This window comes from Pieris napi, chromosome 10 (assembly GCF_905475465.1).
Source record: "Pieris napi chromosome 10, ilPieNapi1.2, whole genome shotgun sequence".
Lineage (NCBI taxonomy): Eukaryota > Metazoa > Arthropoda > Insecta > Lepidoptera > Pieridae > Pieris > Pieris napi.
Window position 1 is genome coordinate 2,674,622 of NC_062243.1, and position 16,657 is coordinate 2,691,278.

A 16,657-nucleotide genomic window follows, 5' to 3' on the forward strand; every position below is an offset into this window, starting at 1 on the left:
TACAGACTGGCCAGTAACACGAGCGTCTAAAGTAGGGACAAATGGAATGATGTAAGAGGAAGAGATCAGCTTTAGAAAAATGTTATGCGAAGTGTGTGAATAAAACAAATGTGTATAAACCTGAAAGGTGAAACCTGGTGATTGGTGAATGTAATGGTGACATCGAAAAATTAATAACATTTAATAAAACAGAATTGTATAATACTCATTATCACCTTTTATTGAACACCCCTAGTATGTTTCAGAACATGGTAAAGGTTCTACTTGACACAACTGACACATAATTATCATTACGAGGCAATGATATCTATAATAAATTTCTTCTATTTACGAAGACGGCTTCAATTAAATAAATTATTAATAATGTCGGACCTTTTATCGATCCATTATTTTAAATTCTTACTATAAGCCAAATAGATTTATACACTTATGACAGTTATAAAAAAGTAAAGTACAGGGTTGACTTTTCAATATGTCAAAACAAAGTGTCAGAGCACCGAAAATGTACTAGAGTTTTTTAAACAAAATTCATATAAAATCATAAAAATTCTAAGTAAAACTTAAGCAATAATGCCGAACGCAAGGCGACGAAAATTTTCCGTTCAAAATGAAATAAAAAGTCGTGAAACGACAAAGTCACAAAATGGCACACAAGTCAAGTAATTAATAGGTTAAATGTGAACTATGTGTATGTAGAAAGATCTTATTTAATTTATTATGTTTTTCAGTGTATTCAATACTGACGATGGACCCAATAAGAATAAAAACAAGTCGCGGCCTAACACTTCAAAACGCTCATCAATTCTTGAAATGGTTGTTGAATGCGAAAATGCCATTTCGGCCACCGCATGCAAAAAGGAATTCTCAACTAATGATAAAGACGTCACAGCTAGTTCCAGCAATATTGACTTGTTTAATATTCTTAGCGCAGCAGATGGAAACATATCTAATAAATTCCTTGATAGTAATGAACATGACGTAGATATGAAGCATACAAGAGAGAAGTTTCAATCGCGTCGTGACAAACATCCACGACAGCATAGAATCAAAGTGAGGAGCCCAAAACGCAAACCACTTGTAATTGATAAAGTCGAATGTAATAGACGATCTATAGGTAGTTCTATTGACTGGAATGAAGAAGAAACAGCAGAAGTAGAAGTAGCTCAAACAGTACTTAAAGTAGAAGCCGACGTGATTGAGAATGTGGAAGAACAGGAGAGGCCTAGTAATTATTCAATAGATGATATGTGTAGAATATGCCACGGTGGAGAATCCCTGACTTCAGAGTTAGGGAGCCTGATATCTGCATGTTCCTGCCGAGGGACTGTTGGAAGAGTTCATGTTAAATGCCTCGAGCGCTGGTTGACGGAATCTGGCAAGTCAAGATGTGAACTCTGTGGAACACGATATTCAACACGGCGTGTACATAGATATGGAATAATGAAAGCTCTTGTGATGTGGATATTGAGTCAAAATGCTAAACAGGTAGGTATTCTTATTAAAGGTCCATAAAGTATTTGCAGCAGGGGTAACGATTTAGAAATCCGTCGCCCGCATTTGATGATACTGATTATGTAAGTGTCTCGGGGGACCTTGATTAGAACACCAAGTGATTTTTGCTGCCGGAATTGCGTCTAAGTATTAAAAAACCGGGCGACGTAATTCTAAATCCAACCCGCAGCAGGTTTAGAGTACTATAAAAGATAAATACAGATTTTGGTCGTCATTATTTCATAATTTTTCTCTTCATTGTTATATAATATCTACTAAATAGATATTGAAATTCTCTTACATACTGCGTAAAGTGGTTCATTTGAATTAAACAATATAAAAATTATTATGGACGTTTGCGACCTACTTCCAAACCGAGTTATTAAGATCTTTTGTTTATGCTTTGGAACGTTAATGAAACGTTATAAAAGAGGGTATTTTAAAAATAAATTGTATAAAAACATTAACAAGTAGAATAACAAAACATAGTTGTATATGCTATACAGAAAAATTATATTTAATTGGTTTCCGTTTGTACAATTTGCCATGTTTTAGAAAGATTTGAGCAATTGAGCCAGTTTTGATTTTATTTGTTGGGATAATAGGCGCATCGATTCTCTGACTTTTCAAATGTTTTTGCAAAAAATAATGCTGTTTTAAATTACTCCGTGTATACCGTGTGTAAACATTATAATGTTTAATAAAATATTCACAGAACCAAAATCTTCTGCCTTAGATTTCTCACATCATTACAAAATTTTTCCAAGGGTTCCAAGTAAAAAAATGGTGACAAAATCTTAGACGTATATTTCTTTCCATTTTTGATCTTTATTTTAAAACGGCATTTGAGTAGACCATTGGCAATTTCTATGGTTTCATAGTGTGGTTTAACATCAATGAAGTTGAATCGGTTTCAAATATTAGTAAGATATGTAATTTTTTTTTGCAAACGTAATGTGTTAATGACATTAAGTAGCTATCCAAATCTGCGTACATAAAATATTCACATGATTGAATTATAAATTCTATCAGCCTTGCGATTCTGTAACTCACTTTTCGAACTCACACAGCGGTTTTCGCAGTGGCGGTCGCGCTCAAATCAGTCGTGAAGTAGTCATTTTATGATTTGGCATTCTGATAAACAATAAACTACAAGGAGGGACCTTATCAGAATGCCAAATCATAAAATGACTACTTCACGACTGATTTGAGCGGGACCGCCACTGCGAAAACCGCTGTGTGAGTTCGAAAAGTGAGTTACAGAATCACAAGGTAGGTATATGTTAGGTTAGGCGTTAGGTCCTCTATTTTACATGTTCTATTAACATTTAATATGCAGTACACATGTATTACCTAAGCGTAAACAGTGTATTCTTAAGAAGTAAATACATATTGTATTTCTGACAATAATTATAAAGTCTTTGTTTATAGTACAATAGATCGGATAACCGGTTCACTTAGAAATTAAGCTGTGTATTAATTAGTCATGAACAAACTTAATCATAACGGAGTCCAACCGGGTTATTTATAACATTGTAAACTGAAAGTTTGTATAGGATGAATATTACGCCTTATAATATTCGGGATTTACCTACGAAATTGGAGATTTGTATGAAAATTTTACCGTATAAAAATGTTGTTATTTTTATAAGGCTAATCAAAGTAGTGTCCGAAATTATCTATATTCGTTTTTTTAACGAAGTTTTTACTGTAGAAGTCTGCCCAGTGCATGTTAAATGTTTTCCCTCATTATTTTGGAAAATCTAGAATAATGTTGGAGCAAGGTCTGATGGGTGACGGAGAGTTGTCCAGGCTGTAACTATTGTAGCTTTGATGGTCTGTCGTAAAGTGTGAGCTCACGCGTTGTCGTGGAGAAGCAATGGGGAAGAGAGATTATTCAGTCTTGGTTATTGAACTGCAAGCTTCTCTATCATTGTTTGCAATTCTTGGCATTGGACCTCTGCCGTCTTCTTCTTATTCTTATAATATATTTTTTCTTATTATAATAAATAAATGAAACCCAATTATAATAATGCATTGGTACTAAAATATATTATCCTCTTTCAGTTAATGGTGGACAGTCTGGGCATAATGCTGATGTCACCGCTTGCTGTACTTGCCGCTTGGTTGTCTGGTCGCACGTTAGCTGGTCTAATGACGCAGGAGGCTCACATTACACCTTGGCCATTAGCCTCTACGTTTGTGTTAGCTTGCATGACCCTTGTGAGTACCATTATATATTTACACTAGCTGATCCGGCAAACTTCATGACCCTTGTGAGTACCATTATATATTTACACTAGCTGATCCGGCAAACTTCATGACCCTTGTGAGTACCATTATATATTTACACTAGCTGATCCGGCAAACTTCATGACCCTTGTGAGTACCATTATATATTTACACTAGCTGATCCGGCAAACTTCATGACCCTTGTGAGTACCATTATATATTTACACTAGCTGATCCGGCAAACTTCATGACCCTTGTGAGTACCATTATATATTTACACTAGCTGATCCGGCAAACTTCATGACCCTTGTGAGTACCATTATATATTTACACTAGCTGATCCGGCAAACTTCATGACCCTTGTGAGTACCATTATATATTTACACTAGCTGATCCGGCAAACTTCATGACCCTTGTGAGTACCATTATATATTTACACTAGCTGATCCGGCAAACTTCATGACCCTTGTGAGTACCATTATATATTTACACTAGCTGATCCGGCAAACTTCATGACCCTTGTGAGTACCATTATATATTTACACTAGCTGATCCGGCAAACTTCATGACCCTTGTGAGTACCATTATATATTTACACTAGCTGATCCGGCAAACTTCATGACCCTTGTGAGTACCATTATATATTTACACTAGCTGATCCGGCAAACTTCATGACCCTTGTGAGTACCATTATATATTTACACTAGCTGATCCGGCAAACTTCATGACCCTTGTGAGTACCATTATATATTTACACTAGCTGATCCGGCAAACTTCATGACCCTTGTGAGTACCATTATATATTTACACTAGCTGATCCGGCAAACTTCATGACCCTTGTGAGTACCATTATATATTTACACTAGCTGATCCGGCAAACTTCATGACCCTTGTGAGTACCATTATATATTTACACTAGCTGATCCGGCAAACTTCATGACCCTTGTGAGTACCATTATATATTTACACTAGCTGATCCGGCAAACTTCATGACCCTTGTGAGTACCATTATATATTTACACTAGCTGATCCGGCAAACTTCATGACCCTTGTGAGTACCATTATATATTTACACTAGCTGATCCGGCAAACTTCATGACCCTTGTGAGTACCATTATATATTTACACTAGCTGATCCGGCAAACTTCATGACCCTTGTGAGTACCATTATATATTTACACTAGCTGATCCGGCAAACTTCATGACCCTTGTGAGTACCATTATATATTTACACTAGCTGATCCGGCAAACTTCATGACCCTTGTGAGTACCATTATATATTTACACTAGCTGATCCGGCAAACTTCATGACCCTTGTGAGTACCATTATATATTTACACTAGCTGATCCGGCAAACTTCATGACCCTTGTGAGTACCATTATATATTTACACTAGCTGATCCGGCAAACTTCATGACCCTTGTGAGTACCATTATATATTTACACTAGCTGATCCGGCAAACTTCGTTTTGTCATGTATATCATTTATAATAGAAAATAGGTGTTGATCGTAGAGGGGTGAAAATTAGGGCTGTATGTATTTTAATGCTGTATCATAAAAAATAAAATAATTTAGGGGTGGACTACCCTTAACATTTAGGGGATGAAAAATAGATGTTGTCCGATTCTCAGTTATACCCAATATGCACACAAAATTTCATGAGAATCAGTCAAGCCGTATCGGAGGAGTTTAACCACAAACACCGCGACTCGAGAATTTTATATATTAAATAGTACTTCCTGAAATAAGAAAACCACATAAATGTCTAATTAATCAAATAAATAATAAATATTTGTATAGATAAAAAAATATGGGTTTTAGCGAGAGCACGTTACTTTACGCGCTTGAAAGATATTTCAGTAAGCTAAACGAAAAAATAACAATTTATAAATAGTACATAGAATACATTTAACTGTTGTTAATGTTTTTAGTTATTGACGATAATAAATAATGCAAATATATTTTTCGAAGTTAACCCACCACTATGTGCTATTAACTGAAGTATTTTCGAACCAATTTGACTTAGGGTCCTTTAAGAAAAGGAGCGTAGCAATTCTTAAAAGGACGGCAATGCACTCGCGAGCCCGCTGCCATTGAGAGTGTCCATGGGCGGCGGTGTCATTTAACATCAGGCGAGCCTCCTGCCCGTTTGCCACCTGTTCTATAAGAGAGTCATAGTCACAGTCATTGAGAAACATGTGAAAACATAAAATTTCAATCTTAGGGACATAACTCGTTCAATACCTGGATCACTCGACATATAATATCAAAAATAACATTTTAATAAAAAGCAAGTGAAAAAAAATACTCTTGTCCACTAATGCTGTAAATAATGTAGATAATAAAATCGCGTTTACATCCGTAAAAAGTTTTATTCAAATTAGCTACCGTCCCCCCGGCATTGTGTATTAGATATATTTTAAATGTAATTTTCTTTGTATAATAGGGAACAAATGAGCCATGGCAGCCCATGGACACTTTTCAAGGCGTTACCGGTCTTTGAGGGAGGAGTACACTCTAACTTTGAATAATTGCAGGCATATGGGATATGAATTGTGGAATAAATAATGGGTACCGGGTAGGAATCGATGCTACGACCTCCACGGCCGTGGAGATTTCGTGACTATCGATACTTAGAATTATTAATCAATAGTACATTGTTACTTAAGCCATTTTGTAGTGAATTATACAAATTAAATTCAGAATTATACGTGGGTAACACGGAAAATATTTAGAACTGGCCAGTTAGAAACATTGCTAATGAGAACTTTTTTTGAACTTCAATTTTATAACTCTTTGGTAACCTAATGTAGTATATTGCGTTCATTTGTCATTTGTTTTTGTGAATTGGCGGCAAATCGATATCAGCACCCTCGAAGCAAGATCCTCCTTCACCACGACAATGCTTCAGCACACTCTTGAATATTTGACTATGGCAGGTGTGATATATATATCAGTATATATATATCAGTATATATATATCAGTATATATATATATATATATATATATATCACACCTGCCTATATATATATATATATATAGGTGAGATAATGAGTCATCCGCCATACAGTCCTAACCTGGCGCCCTGCGACTTTAATTTTTTTCAATATTATATATTTATATCATATCCCAAGAACTAAAGATAAAATACGAGGTATTCTCTTTACGAGCCCTGAAGATCGGTGAAAGCGTACGAAAAGGCCATAGAAGAGACCCCTAAGGAAGAATGGGCCTACTGCTTTTCTCAGTGGTTCCATCGAATGCGACGATGTGTAGAGAGGAACGGAGATTACTTCGAAAAACAAAAGTATTGGCAACTTTCTACATTACGCCGCTTTTCATTTTCTAAACATTTTCAGTGTTACCTAGGTATTAACATATCTAGTTATTATTAAAATAGATTTATCTGGCCTATTAGGCGAGAGAAATATACAGTTTTATTCCCAAACATAAAGTTTTAAAATACCTACTTCAGTTTAAAGTGCTTTTTCAAATTAATCGTAACTGTTTCATTGTCTTTAGGATAGTTAATTAACTGGTTTCATAGTGAATTCCTTTGGTCGTTAATTGCCAGGATAGCTGTGGTATAGAATATAACTATATGGTCACTTATAATTAATTAATATATATAATATATAAACATTTTAAATTATTTCCTTTCAAATATTGTAAATGAATGTGTGTGTTCCTGTGATGTTCAAAATTATTTTACACCCAACTATATCACCGTGTTAAAAAAATATGTATCTTCAAAAGATGGCGCGTTTAGTCTTAATAAAAAAAAATACAAGTTAATTTTTACAAGTACAAAAAAAAATTACTACCTATCATGCGACTTCGACTTGATGTTGATTTATGGAAACTTGTACACGTAAGAAAGTCAATAACTTTTCTGTAAGAAGTTTATTATATTATAAAGAAATACTATACATTTATTATATTAAAAAATATATATTTAGAGCCGATAACAGTGAGATTCTCCGTGGCTTAATTGTCTAAAACATGGCGTATTCATAGCGAAATTTATCTACTTAAAAGACTACAATATTCAACTACAACTCAAATTCTATACTCTGATTTTTAATTCCGTAGAATTCTGACAGTTATTTTTTTTGACATGTCAGTGATGGCAAACCTCATGAAGGTTTGCCATCACGGCCAGGCACATTTTTCAATTTCAATACGAGTCTGAACATTTGAGTCTATTCATACATTTTATTTGTTAGTGAATGCATTCATTTTATTAAGTGCGGGTGGTCCACATTAACAGTGGTTTTACGGCGAGTGATAATTACGTCCCTTTTCATCACTAACAGTAAAAAAACGCAAAAGCAAAGATAACATTTTATTTTTTAAAAGGTTTACTAAACCTGGAATTAGTAGACAGTGATGCCAGCTAAAGAATAAAATAAAGTTATTAAAGTCAATTCGATATATTGCTCGTAATATTGAAATATTTGTTATTTCTGTATTAGGTCACTTGACTAAGTAAATATTTAGATTTACCTTTTTGTAGATTGAACGTGAAAAGTACGTTGCATTTTATTTTTTATTGCCTTCAAATGTATCAAATTTTTAGTAGCAACACTTATGAAATGTCAGATTTCTACGGAATTAAAAATCAGAGTATAGTATATTCAAGAACGTTAAAAAACATGGAATACCATATTCTTTATACCATAGCCGGGCAATTGTCAGCTTAACGACTGAAATTTTATCGTAATCCAATAATGGTGCGGTTGATCAAAGTCATCGCATTGAATGAAGTATTCTTCCGTCTTGTGTCAACAGTTATAAGGATAAAACCTGAGATGTGGGTTAAATCTCTAGTTGTGAACCAATTTGAACTTTTGCATACACAACACGCGCACTTGTTTGTGAATAATCGGGCAAACTGGAAATAGATACAAAAATTGCGGGATTGGATTCTTACGCAAATATGTCTTATGACCTAATAATAGACAAATCAAAATTCATTTATTCAGTTGAATCACGTGATCACTTTGAATTGTCAACTCTACCGCCTACTTATCTTACTTACTCTATTAAATAGCTGGAGCAAATTATTTTTAATTCCAAGCTTTCTTATCTTCTAGGTAATCCGATATTTTATAATAAGCTTTCCTAGAGAGCTTTTGTTTTATAATTTTCTTAAATTTATTTTATTTGACAAGTTCACTTGGTAGTTTATTATAGAATCATGAACCCATGAGTAAAGTGACGATATTTGATTTTGTTTAAACAAAAGAAATACGCTACATTTTTGTAAAAACTATTATAATCCTGAATCAACTCCAATGGCGTAGATACAATAATATATGATGGTGTAATATTAGTTTATTAATAAGTAAAGTTAAGAAATCTTTAACATGAAGATTGTCTTTTACAATAGGGAATGTCAAATTAAAGATGAAAGATGATGTGGATTTGTTTATCATTTTACAAATAGACGTATCACTTCACGTATCAACGCGTGTTGGAAGAAATTCAGACTCATCAAAATCGAACGGAACGTTGCGTCTTTTGATCAACGTTCTCAAACATTGCCTTCAGTTTCGCGCTCTAAATTTCTGAAGGTCGTCTCCTTAATGAACTATTCATCATTATTACATCACTAATTATCCACAGTATTGTATACAATCAATCATTTATTACAGGTATGTTACTACTGTTGGATTGTATCAGCTGCTACACGCCACGCTTTGGGCTGGTGGATTTGGTACAGATCTCAGTACGAAGTAAGACTTCAAATCGACCAAGTGGATTAATATATAGTGTAAAGTTTAAAGAATTTTCGGTGCTAATAAAAATTATTTAATTTATTGTTTTGTTAATAGGAATTGCGTTGCCTTAGGAAAGAAAAAAATGCTAAAATCCATTGAAACGGTATAACGATTCAGGTTAATAATAATCTAGTCTTGATATAGAAGGTCTTAGCAAGTTTCTTGGCTGTTGTTCTCGACACTAACCAACAGTAACATTTCAATATAACTATTAAATAACGTAATTAAATCAATCAAAATACGTTTATTCAGTTTAGATGCGTCTTAGGGCATGCTTATGAATGTCAAAAACGTTTACAAAATTCGCGAAAGAGCAAGACTACGCCATCCGTTCGCAAAACTACTAGGAGGACTTGTTCTTAGAAGAACGGGCAAGAAACTCAGCAAGTTTTACCCTCCCTCTACATTACAATTATTCAAAGGAAAATGTCATAAACCATCATCGTCATTAAAATTACATAAGTAAAAAAAATATAAATCTATTCTGTGATTTACCACATTCACCATTACAATCCTAATGTTGTCTAAACTAATGAAGTCTGTATTGCTTTGTTTAAAGCTATGAAAAATAAACAGGTTTATTTGGTAGACGGTGATAAAGATTAGAAGACTAAGTGTTGCCCGAGGGACGTTAAAAAATATCATAGTCTTAACTCCTCACGTGACAAGTGTCATATGTCATTCACATATGGCTGACGTGACGAGCCACGCTTGCAGAAAGAGGTTGTGTCTCAAGGGACAGCGCATGTTAGATTTATGTACGTAGATGATCATTAGGTGGCTCGATCTGGATAAATTACTTGAATTTGAGAAGATCGTAAAGGTTAGAAGTTTCTGTCTCGACACAAAAATCTAAATCAAAATTAATTAAAATAACTAAATACCTAAGTAAAAAACATAATTAAGAATAAAGGGACTATGGTTGGCGACTGAGTGAGCGACGGAGCATAGAAACACGTGCAAACAACTGGCGACGTCGCCAGGTAGCCAGCGTCGCCAGTCGCCGCATGCGGAGCGGTCGACTCTGGCTACGCTTGCTACTACGTCATCCGGCGGTCGCCAAGTTAGTTAGCCGGCATACATTTCAATAAGAACTAGTTGCCATGGCGACGTCGCTGGCCACGTCGCCATGGCATCTCGGTGAGGTAACAATGGCGCGTTTCGGTTGATTGTCTCAAAGGCAAATCAATCTATACCTGTAGCAAGAACTTTACAATACATTCGCCAAGTATTCGTACCCTTCAAATCGATGAATTCGCCTTTACACACAAAAAATTGGTGGTTACAAAATAATAAAAGCAAAACGTTATTCATGAATGCTATAAAATAGATTCATCATTTAATTTAAGTTTATTAAACTTTATTCAATCAATAATATTAGAGAAATTTCGTTCAAAACATCTTTCTTATAAGTATTTATTCAACAGTACTAGGTGTATAAGCCAAGCCGTAGTCGATATTAAAAGTATTTTTTTAGCTTTTATTCTTAATAGATGTAACATCTTCCAACCACTCGGGCCAGGTTCTTATAACTTGGTACAATCGTCTTCCAGGACTCTGTGTAGCGATTAATTGCTTGTGGCCAACAACTTTGTAATCTGCTGATAAATGACCTTCCTCCACTCCACAGCGTAAAAGTTCCTTTACAGCTTCGAGTTGGGCACTTGTTGGATCGTCATCTGCAAGATGGACAAGTATTAAAACAGTAATTCTTCCATACGTAAACGTTCCTTTATATTTCACCGGATTAAAAAACGTTTAATAAATTTAGATGTATGATTAATGAAACCTCAATGTGTTGCTGAAATAATTATAGAAACAACATTTAGTTTGTTATTTCATAAAAGTTCTTTAAAAAGATTATTTTAATCTAATTCCAAATTTAAATCCGAAAATATTCAAAAATTCTTCTTGTAAAAATTCAAATGACAGGCCAAATCTCGTGACTTTTACCACAGACTATAACAATATCACAATTAAATAAAAAGTCAGTTTTGTCACAGAACAGATAATTAAAAATGTAAAAGGATTATAATTATTTATTAACGTATTTTCTATTTTTATAACCATTATTATCTATCAAATTCAAAATTGTGATCATTGAAACCCGGAATTTGTTTAACAAACATTTAAAAGCGTGCGACTCTTATCCCTGAGGCTGTAGGTTCGAACCACGACTATGTACCAATGAAGTTTTCTGTCTATGTGCGCATTCAACACTTACTCGTATGGTGTTGAAAATTAGTGAAATGTATTAGATCTAAAAAGTCAATGTCGTGTACACAGATGTGGCACAGATGGCTATTCACCTACGTGCCTATTAGAAAAAAACACAATACAGATACAGAAATCTGAGGCCCAGGCCTAACAGGTAGCGCCTTGATTTTTTGACACCAATTCTAAATCATTATTACCTATTTATTTTATTACAAAAGCAATTAATGTGTTTTCCAGTTGTACCTTTTTTATACACACTACATACTAGGTCAGTTGATACAAAACTAAAATCAAAATCTGTGAGCGGCGAGTTTACATACAATTTGTTTTGTGTTTCAAAGAATATATATGGGATACAAGTCTTCAAATTACTCATATACGTCAAGGATGACGAACGTATAAACCGAATCCCAAATCAAACGGGTTTTACGATGCGAACTCTGCAAGTACTCACTATTATAGTTCCCTATAAAGGATATGCCGATGGATTTGCTGTTGTAACCGTACGTATGGGCGCCGACGTGGAGCCAGCCACAGCCTTCATATATTTTCCCATTACCGCCTACAAGAAATCTGTAACATAAAAGTTTTACTTCAAGACATTTTATATTCGTTTAAGTATTCATATAAACATGCTTATCTATGTTCCTTTTATGTCAGTTCAATACGTTAACAAAGTTTCTATACTATATTTTATTTATCAAATTTTCAAATTGTACTGGATATTCAGTATATTTTCTACTTAAATTTCTTTAAAATAAACTGCAGTGTGTGTTAACTTAAAACAAAAGAATGGCGCGTGTTATTCTAAATGGTCAACAGCGACATGTGACATTGTTACCTATTCTTTCTGTGATTCGCGTGACGCGTTTCGTTTGACAGTGATTGGTCAACAAAAGCGCATCGACTTTCATTTTTCTCCTAAGTTAATTTAAAAGCAATATTGTCGCTTCTTTTATTTAACATTCCTTCAATACACTAAATTTTATAATAATAATAATTTATTGATTGCAAGAATATGGTACAAAAATGTGTAAGGTGGTACAATTGTAAGTTCGCATACTCTGCCACACACAATGGCGCGCAAATTTCCCTTAAGGAATTTTATATTTTACATTATTAGTCAAAGTCAATTCTTATATTATTTGTATCGTACATATATTATCATACTTTATTAAATTTATATCAACTACACTGTCTCATGCAAATAATCATTTATTGAATAGTACATTCGCTCCAAAAGTAATACACCATTGTTTAAGTGATTTACGGAATATTTCTTTCGCTTTTTGTAACTTCTATATAAACACTAAAATATACTCACGACATGCCAATATCCCAGTATCCTAACTCATCGACTTGATAATTTTGTATACTCCGAGCAGCCTCAGTACAAGTGCCATCAGTCGAACAAAATGGAGTAACTGTATGCTGAATAATGACTAGGTCTACAGGCCTGAGGAGGTAGCTCACGTGAATGGGTTTCAAACCTCCCCACTCCTTCTTCGACACGATAGAGGGGCATGCTGTAATAGATTTACATATTATTTTTAATAGATTTACGGTGCTGTTATTAACAAAGATGCTAATAACGATTTCTAACAACTGGAACTTCTCTCGGGGTCTCTTTCGCCTTCGATTCGAAGAAACAGATACAAACTATTGATCCTACATTAATGTTTGATACTAGTTATGTATAGATTTAATATTCCTGTATATTAAATATTTTTTAAGTGAAAACTTCTTTAGCGGCGTTGTACCCTTGTTGGAATGGGTAAAAAAATTTAAACTCGCGTCAGGACAAATTCGTAAGACGGTTGTTTTTTTAAAGGAATATTAACCTTGGTGCTATATTGTTACGGTTTCAATTAATTTGTCTCTTTCCTCAGATACATTGATGCATGTGGAATTGGACCTTAAGTCTTAATTTTGCGAAACGTCTAAAGCTTTATTATTAATGATTTGGTCAGACTGACGATGGATGGAGAGTAGACAGCTGGCGCGGCGTATTTAATGTAATATAAATTGTAATGTTTGTGAATGATAGCCCAATAAATAAATATTGTATTCTACCACATAAATGATAGTTCTTTTATACTGATAATTAATGCAATTCGTGCAAAATTATTCCCTAACCATTCCAAAATATCAAAAATGCACAACATTAATATTCAAGTTTTCACTTCTGCCGGCACTCCGAAGTGCAACCCGTCGTTTGCAAAAAAAGAGTACGATTTTACATGAATAACAATCTAGTCTATACAATAATAATTATGGCTAATAAGTAATATTATGTTGACTTAATTTCCTGCAATACTAATAAATAGCTTAAAATAATGTTCATTAACAGTCCTTGTGTTCCGAGAACCGCATTTGCACTTATATTCTCTACACAATATTTTTTTACACAAAAGGTTCAGTTCTCTTAAGGCGTTTTATTTCTGTTGTATCAAGATGTTTATTGCCTCAGCATTCACATGGCTATGTAGCGAGTTCTAAGGCAAACGGTTTCGCCGTATTTAGGACTGTATCCATATCAAGATCCTTGTGGATACTTTTAATTTTAATATACCATGGTGTATTGGCAATGTCCTGAACAACCTTGTTCTGAAACCTTTATCAAATATTAAATATAAAACGCCTATTTTTATACAATTAGCAACTTAGTTTGGAGTTGTCTTTTGTTCAGAAGATAAACTACTCCTTACCTATATGGAAATTATATTCGTTTTTGCAACAAACTCTTAAGCGACAGAGAATTATCACAGAATAAATTTAAAAACTCTCGTTAATTGTTAATCAATCAATAAAGCTTTTTATAAATTTGTCGATTATTTAAATGACTCTATTGGGATTGATTTACTCCAGTCCAAACTATTTGTATGACTCAAAACTTGGAGATTAAAAAAGAGTGGCGGAGAGTTTCTTGCAAGTTCTGGTCCGCTCTACGCCATTGACTTTCGAACAGGTAGTAAATGTAAATTTAGAATTAATTTAACATCATTTCTGTTGACGATCATAAGTGTACTTGGTTCCCTATATGAATAAATTTATTTTAAGCTTCACTTTGAGTTACTAGATTTCTTAATACTTTAATCATTTCTTTTTTGTGCTTGTATACAAAGACATCATCCAGAAGGTCTCTAACGAGAAGGTTCTGAAACGAGTTGGAATGTCGAAAAAACTTTTGCAGAACATTAAACAACGGAAAGTTGCGTTGGGCCACGTGTTGCGCCATGACCGCTACCACCTTCTTCAATTAATTATAATGGGTAAAATCCAGGGTAAACGGCGTGTTGGTAGAAGGAAAAAATCATGGCTTCGCAACGTTAGAGAATGGACAGGTATTGCAACTGCGGATGAGTTGCTGCATCTGGCACAGGACAAGACACGCTTCAAGATACTGACGGCCAACCTCCAGTAATGGAGAGGCACTAAAAGAAGAAGAAGGTATGATATGCTGAACATAATTGAAAATAACTGTTAAAATGTAAGTAGATTTATTTCCTAGCAAGGTTTCTAACAATAGCTCTAATTCCTTCACATACGTACAATATACTACAAGATTTCTGTAGAACTAAAAATACACACTCAAATCATTTAATTTGACCTTATGAGGTTAAGAAAATGCCAGTTCTATCCGGATGTTCCTGATTCACATTTGCAGCGTTTTACCAAACTATACTATATCTGTCTCTATCCCGCACATACATTATTCTGTAATTTTATCTCGATCGCACATTTTTTGCCAATAAATTTTAAACTTTATTGTCTATTTTGGTTCATTTCGTGTTATTTCTTATCTATTGTTGATAAGTATTTAAGATAATTGCGGTGAAACCTCTGATTGTTATTAACTTTATATTTGAACTATTTGAAACATGAAATAGATTTGTTAGTTCTTAAACTTCTTATATATAAAGTCATCCTAAAGCCCATTTGGACATATGGCCATATATAAAAAAGATTTAATAGTTCAAATACATATTACGTATACACAGATATATGTAACCTAGTTGTCTTGATTCTAAATTTATATTTTTTAATTAAGTCATTTTTAGGAGTCTACTGTGTCTTAGAGGCAAATACTATTATTGTTTTAATTTAAATACTACAAATTATACTGCTATAAACGTACATTTGCAGATATGAAACATAAAAAGTACTTTTATGAATATTCAGTGACACAAGATAACGTGAATTTGCAGGATTGTGTGACGGCAGAATCTAATACTTTTATGATTTAAATAACTTGTTTGATAGAACAATAATAATTTATTTTTGTATGGACGTCTCACACATTAAAAAAAAACATTAGCCGTTGTTTAAGAAAAATACTATTGAATGTTAATATTTATCTGCATATTTTAACGGTATAAATAGAAGGCTATTTTCGTAACTCTAATAGCCAAATAAACAAAAATATTTAAATCGACTCACACGCATCTGCCAATGTCAATCCCAACACGAATATGGCCGTGAAAATTATCATTGCAGTGTCTTCACTTCCAAAGTCAATGAAACACTGACCCGGACCAGTCAGGCCATAGTAAAATAAATTATGGCGTGACTGGTTCTGCGAGATATAAAATTGTTCGATGATATTAATTTATCAGAGTTGTATTAATTGTAAGTTTATAATATATTTAATTAATGTTATTTACCGAAACTGGGTTTCATTCCCGTTGAAACAATTGTTGTTTCAAGTTGGATGCTGATGAGAACTCTAAAATACAGATTTGAAATACTCTATGGTTAAGTAACTTTAAATGAAGAACACGGACGTGAAAATTAGACTAAGGGTCTGTTTCACAATGTACGGATAAGTTCTACATAAGTTCCAAATTAGCTATTTATTACTCATTAGTAGGATAAACACTATTGTTGCGTTTCACGACTGTCAGATAGCGCTATTCGTCACATAAAGTCCAT

At 33.8% G+C, this 16,657-nt stretch overlaps 2 protein-coding genes across 2 annotated transcripts; one reads left to right on the forward strand and one right to left on the reverse strand.

Annotated features, from left to right (window-relative positions):
• Positions 1–354: 354 nt before the first annotated feature.
• Positions 355–9,547, forward strand: LOC125053365. Its single transcript, XM_047654705.1, has 4 exons — positions 355–659; positions 729–1,485; positions 3,559–3,714; positions 9,383–9,547. The coding sequence occupies exons 1-4, from the start codon at positions 571–573 to the stop codon at positions 9,491–9,493; spliced, it is 1,113 nt and encodes a 370-aa protein (XP_047510661.1). The 5' UTR covers positions 355–570; the 3' UTR covers positions 9,494–9,547.
• A 1,265-nt stretch (positions 9,548–10,812) lies between these two features.
• LOC125053308 (peptidoglycan recognition protein-like) lies at positions 10,813–16,297 on the reverse strand. The gene is made up of 4 exons (XM_047654628.1): positions 16,166–16,297; positions 13,050–13,251; positions 12,180–12,298; positions 10,813–11,187 (listed from the first exon to the last, which is right to left on the reverse strand). Exons 1-4 carry the CDS (start codon positions 16,215–16,217, stop codon positions 10,982–10,984), a joined length of 579 nt encoding a protein of 192 aa, XP_047510584.1. The 5' UTR covers positions 16,218–16,297; the 3' UTR covers positions 10,813–10,981.
• Positions 16,298–16,657: the final 360 nt, after the last annotated feature.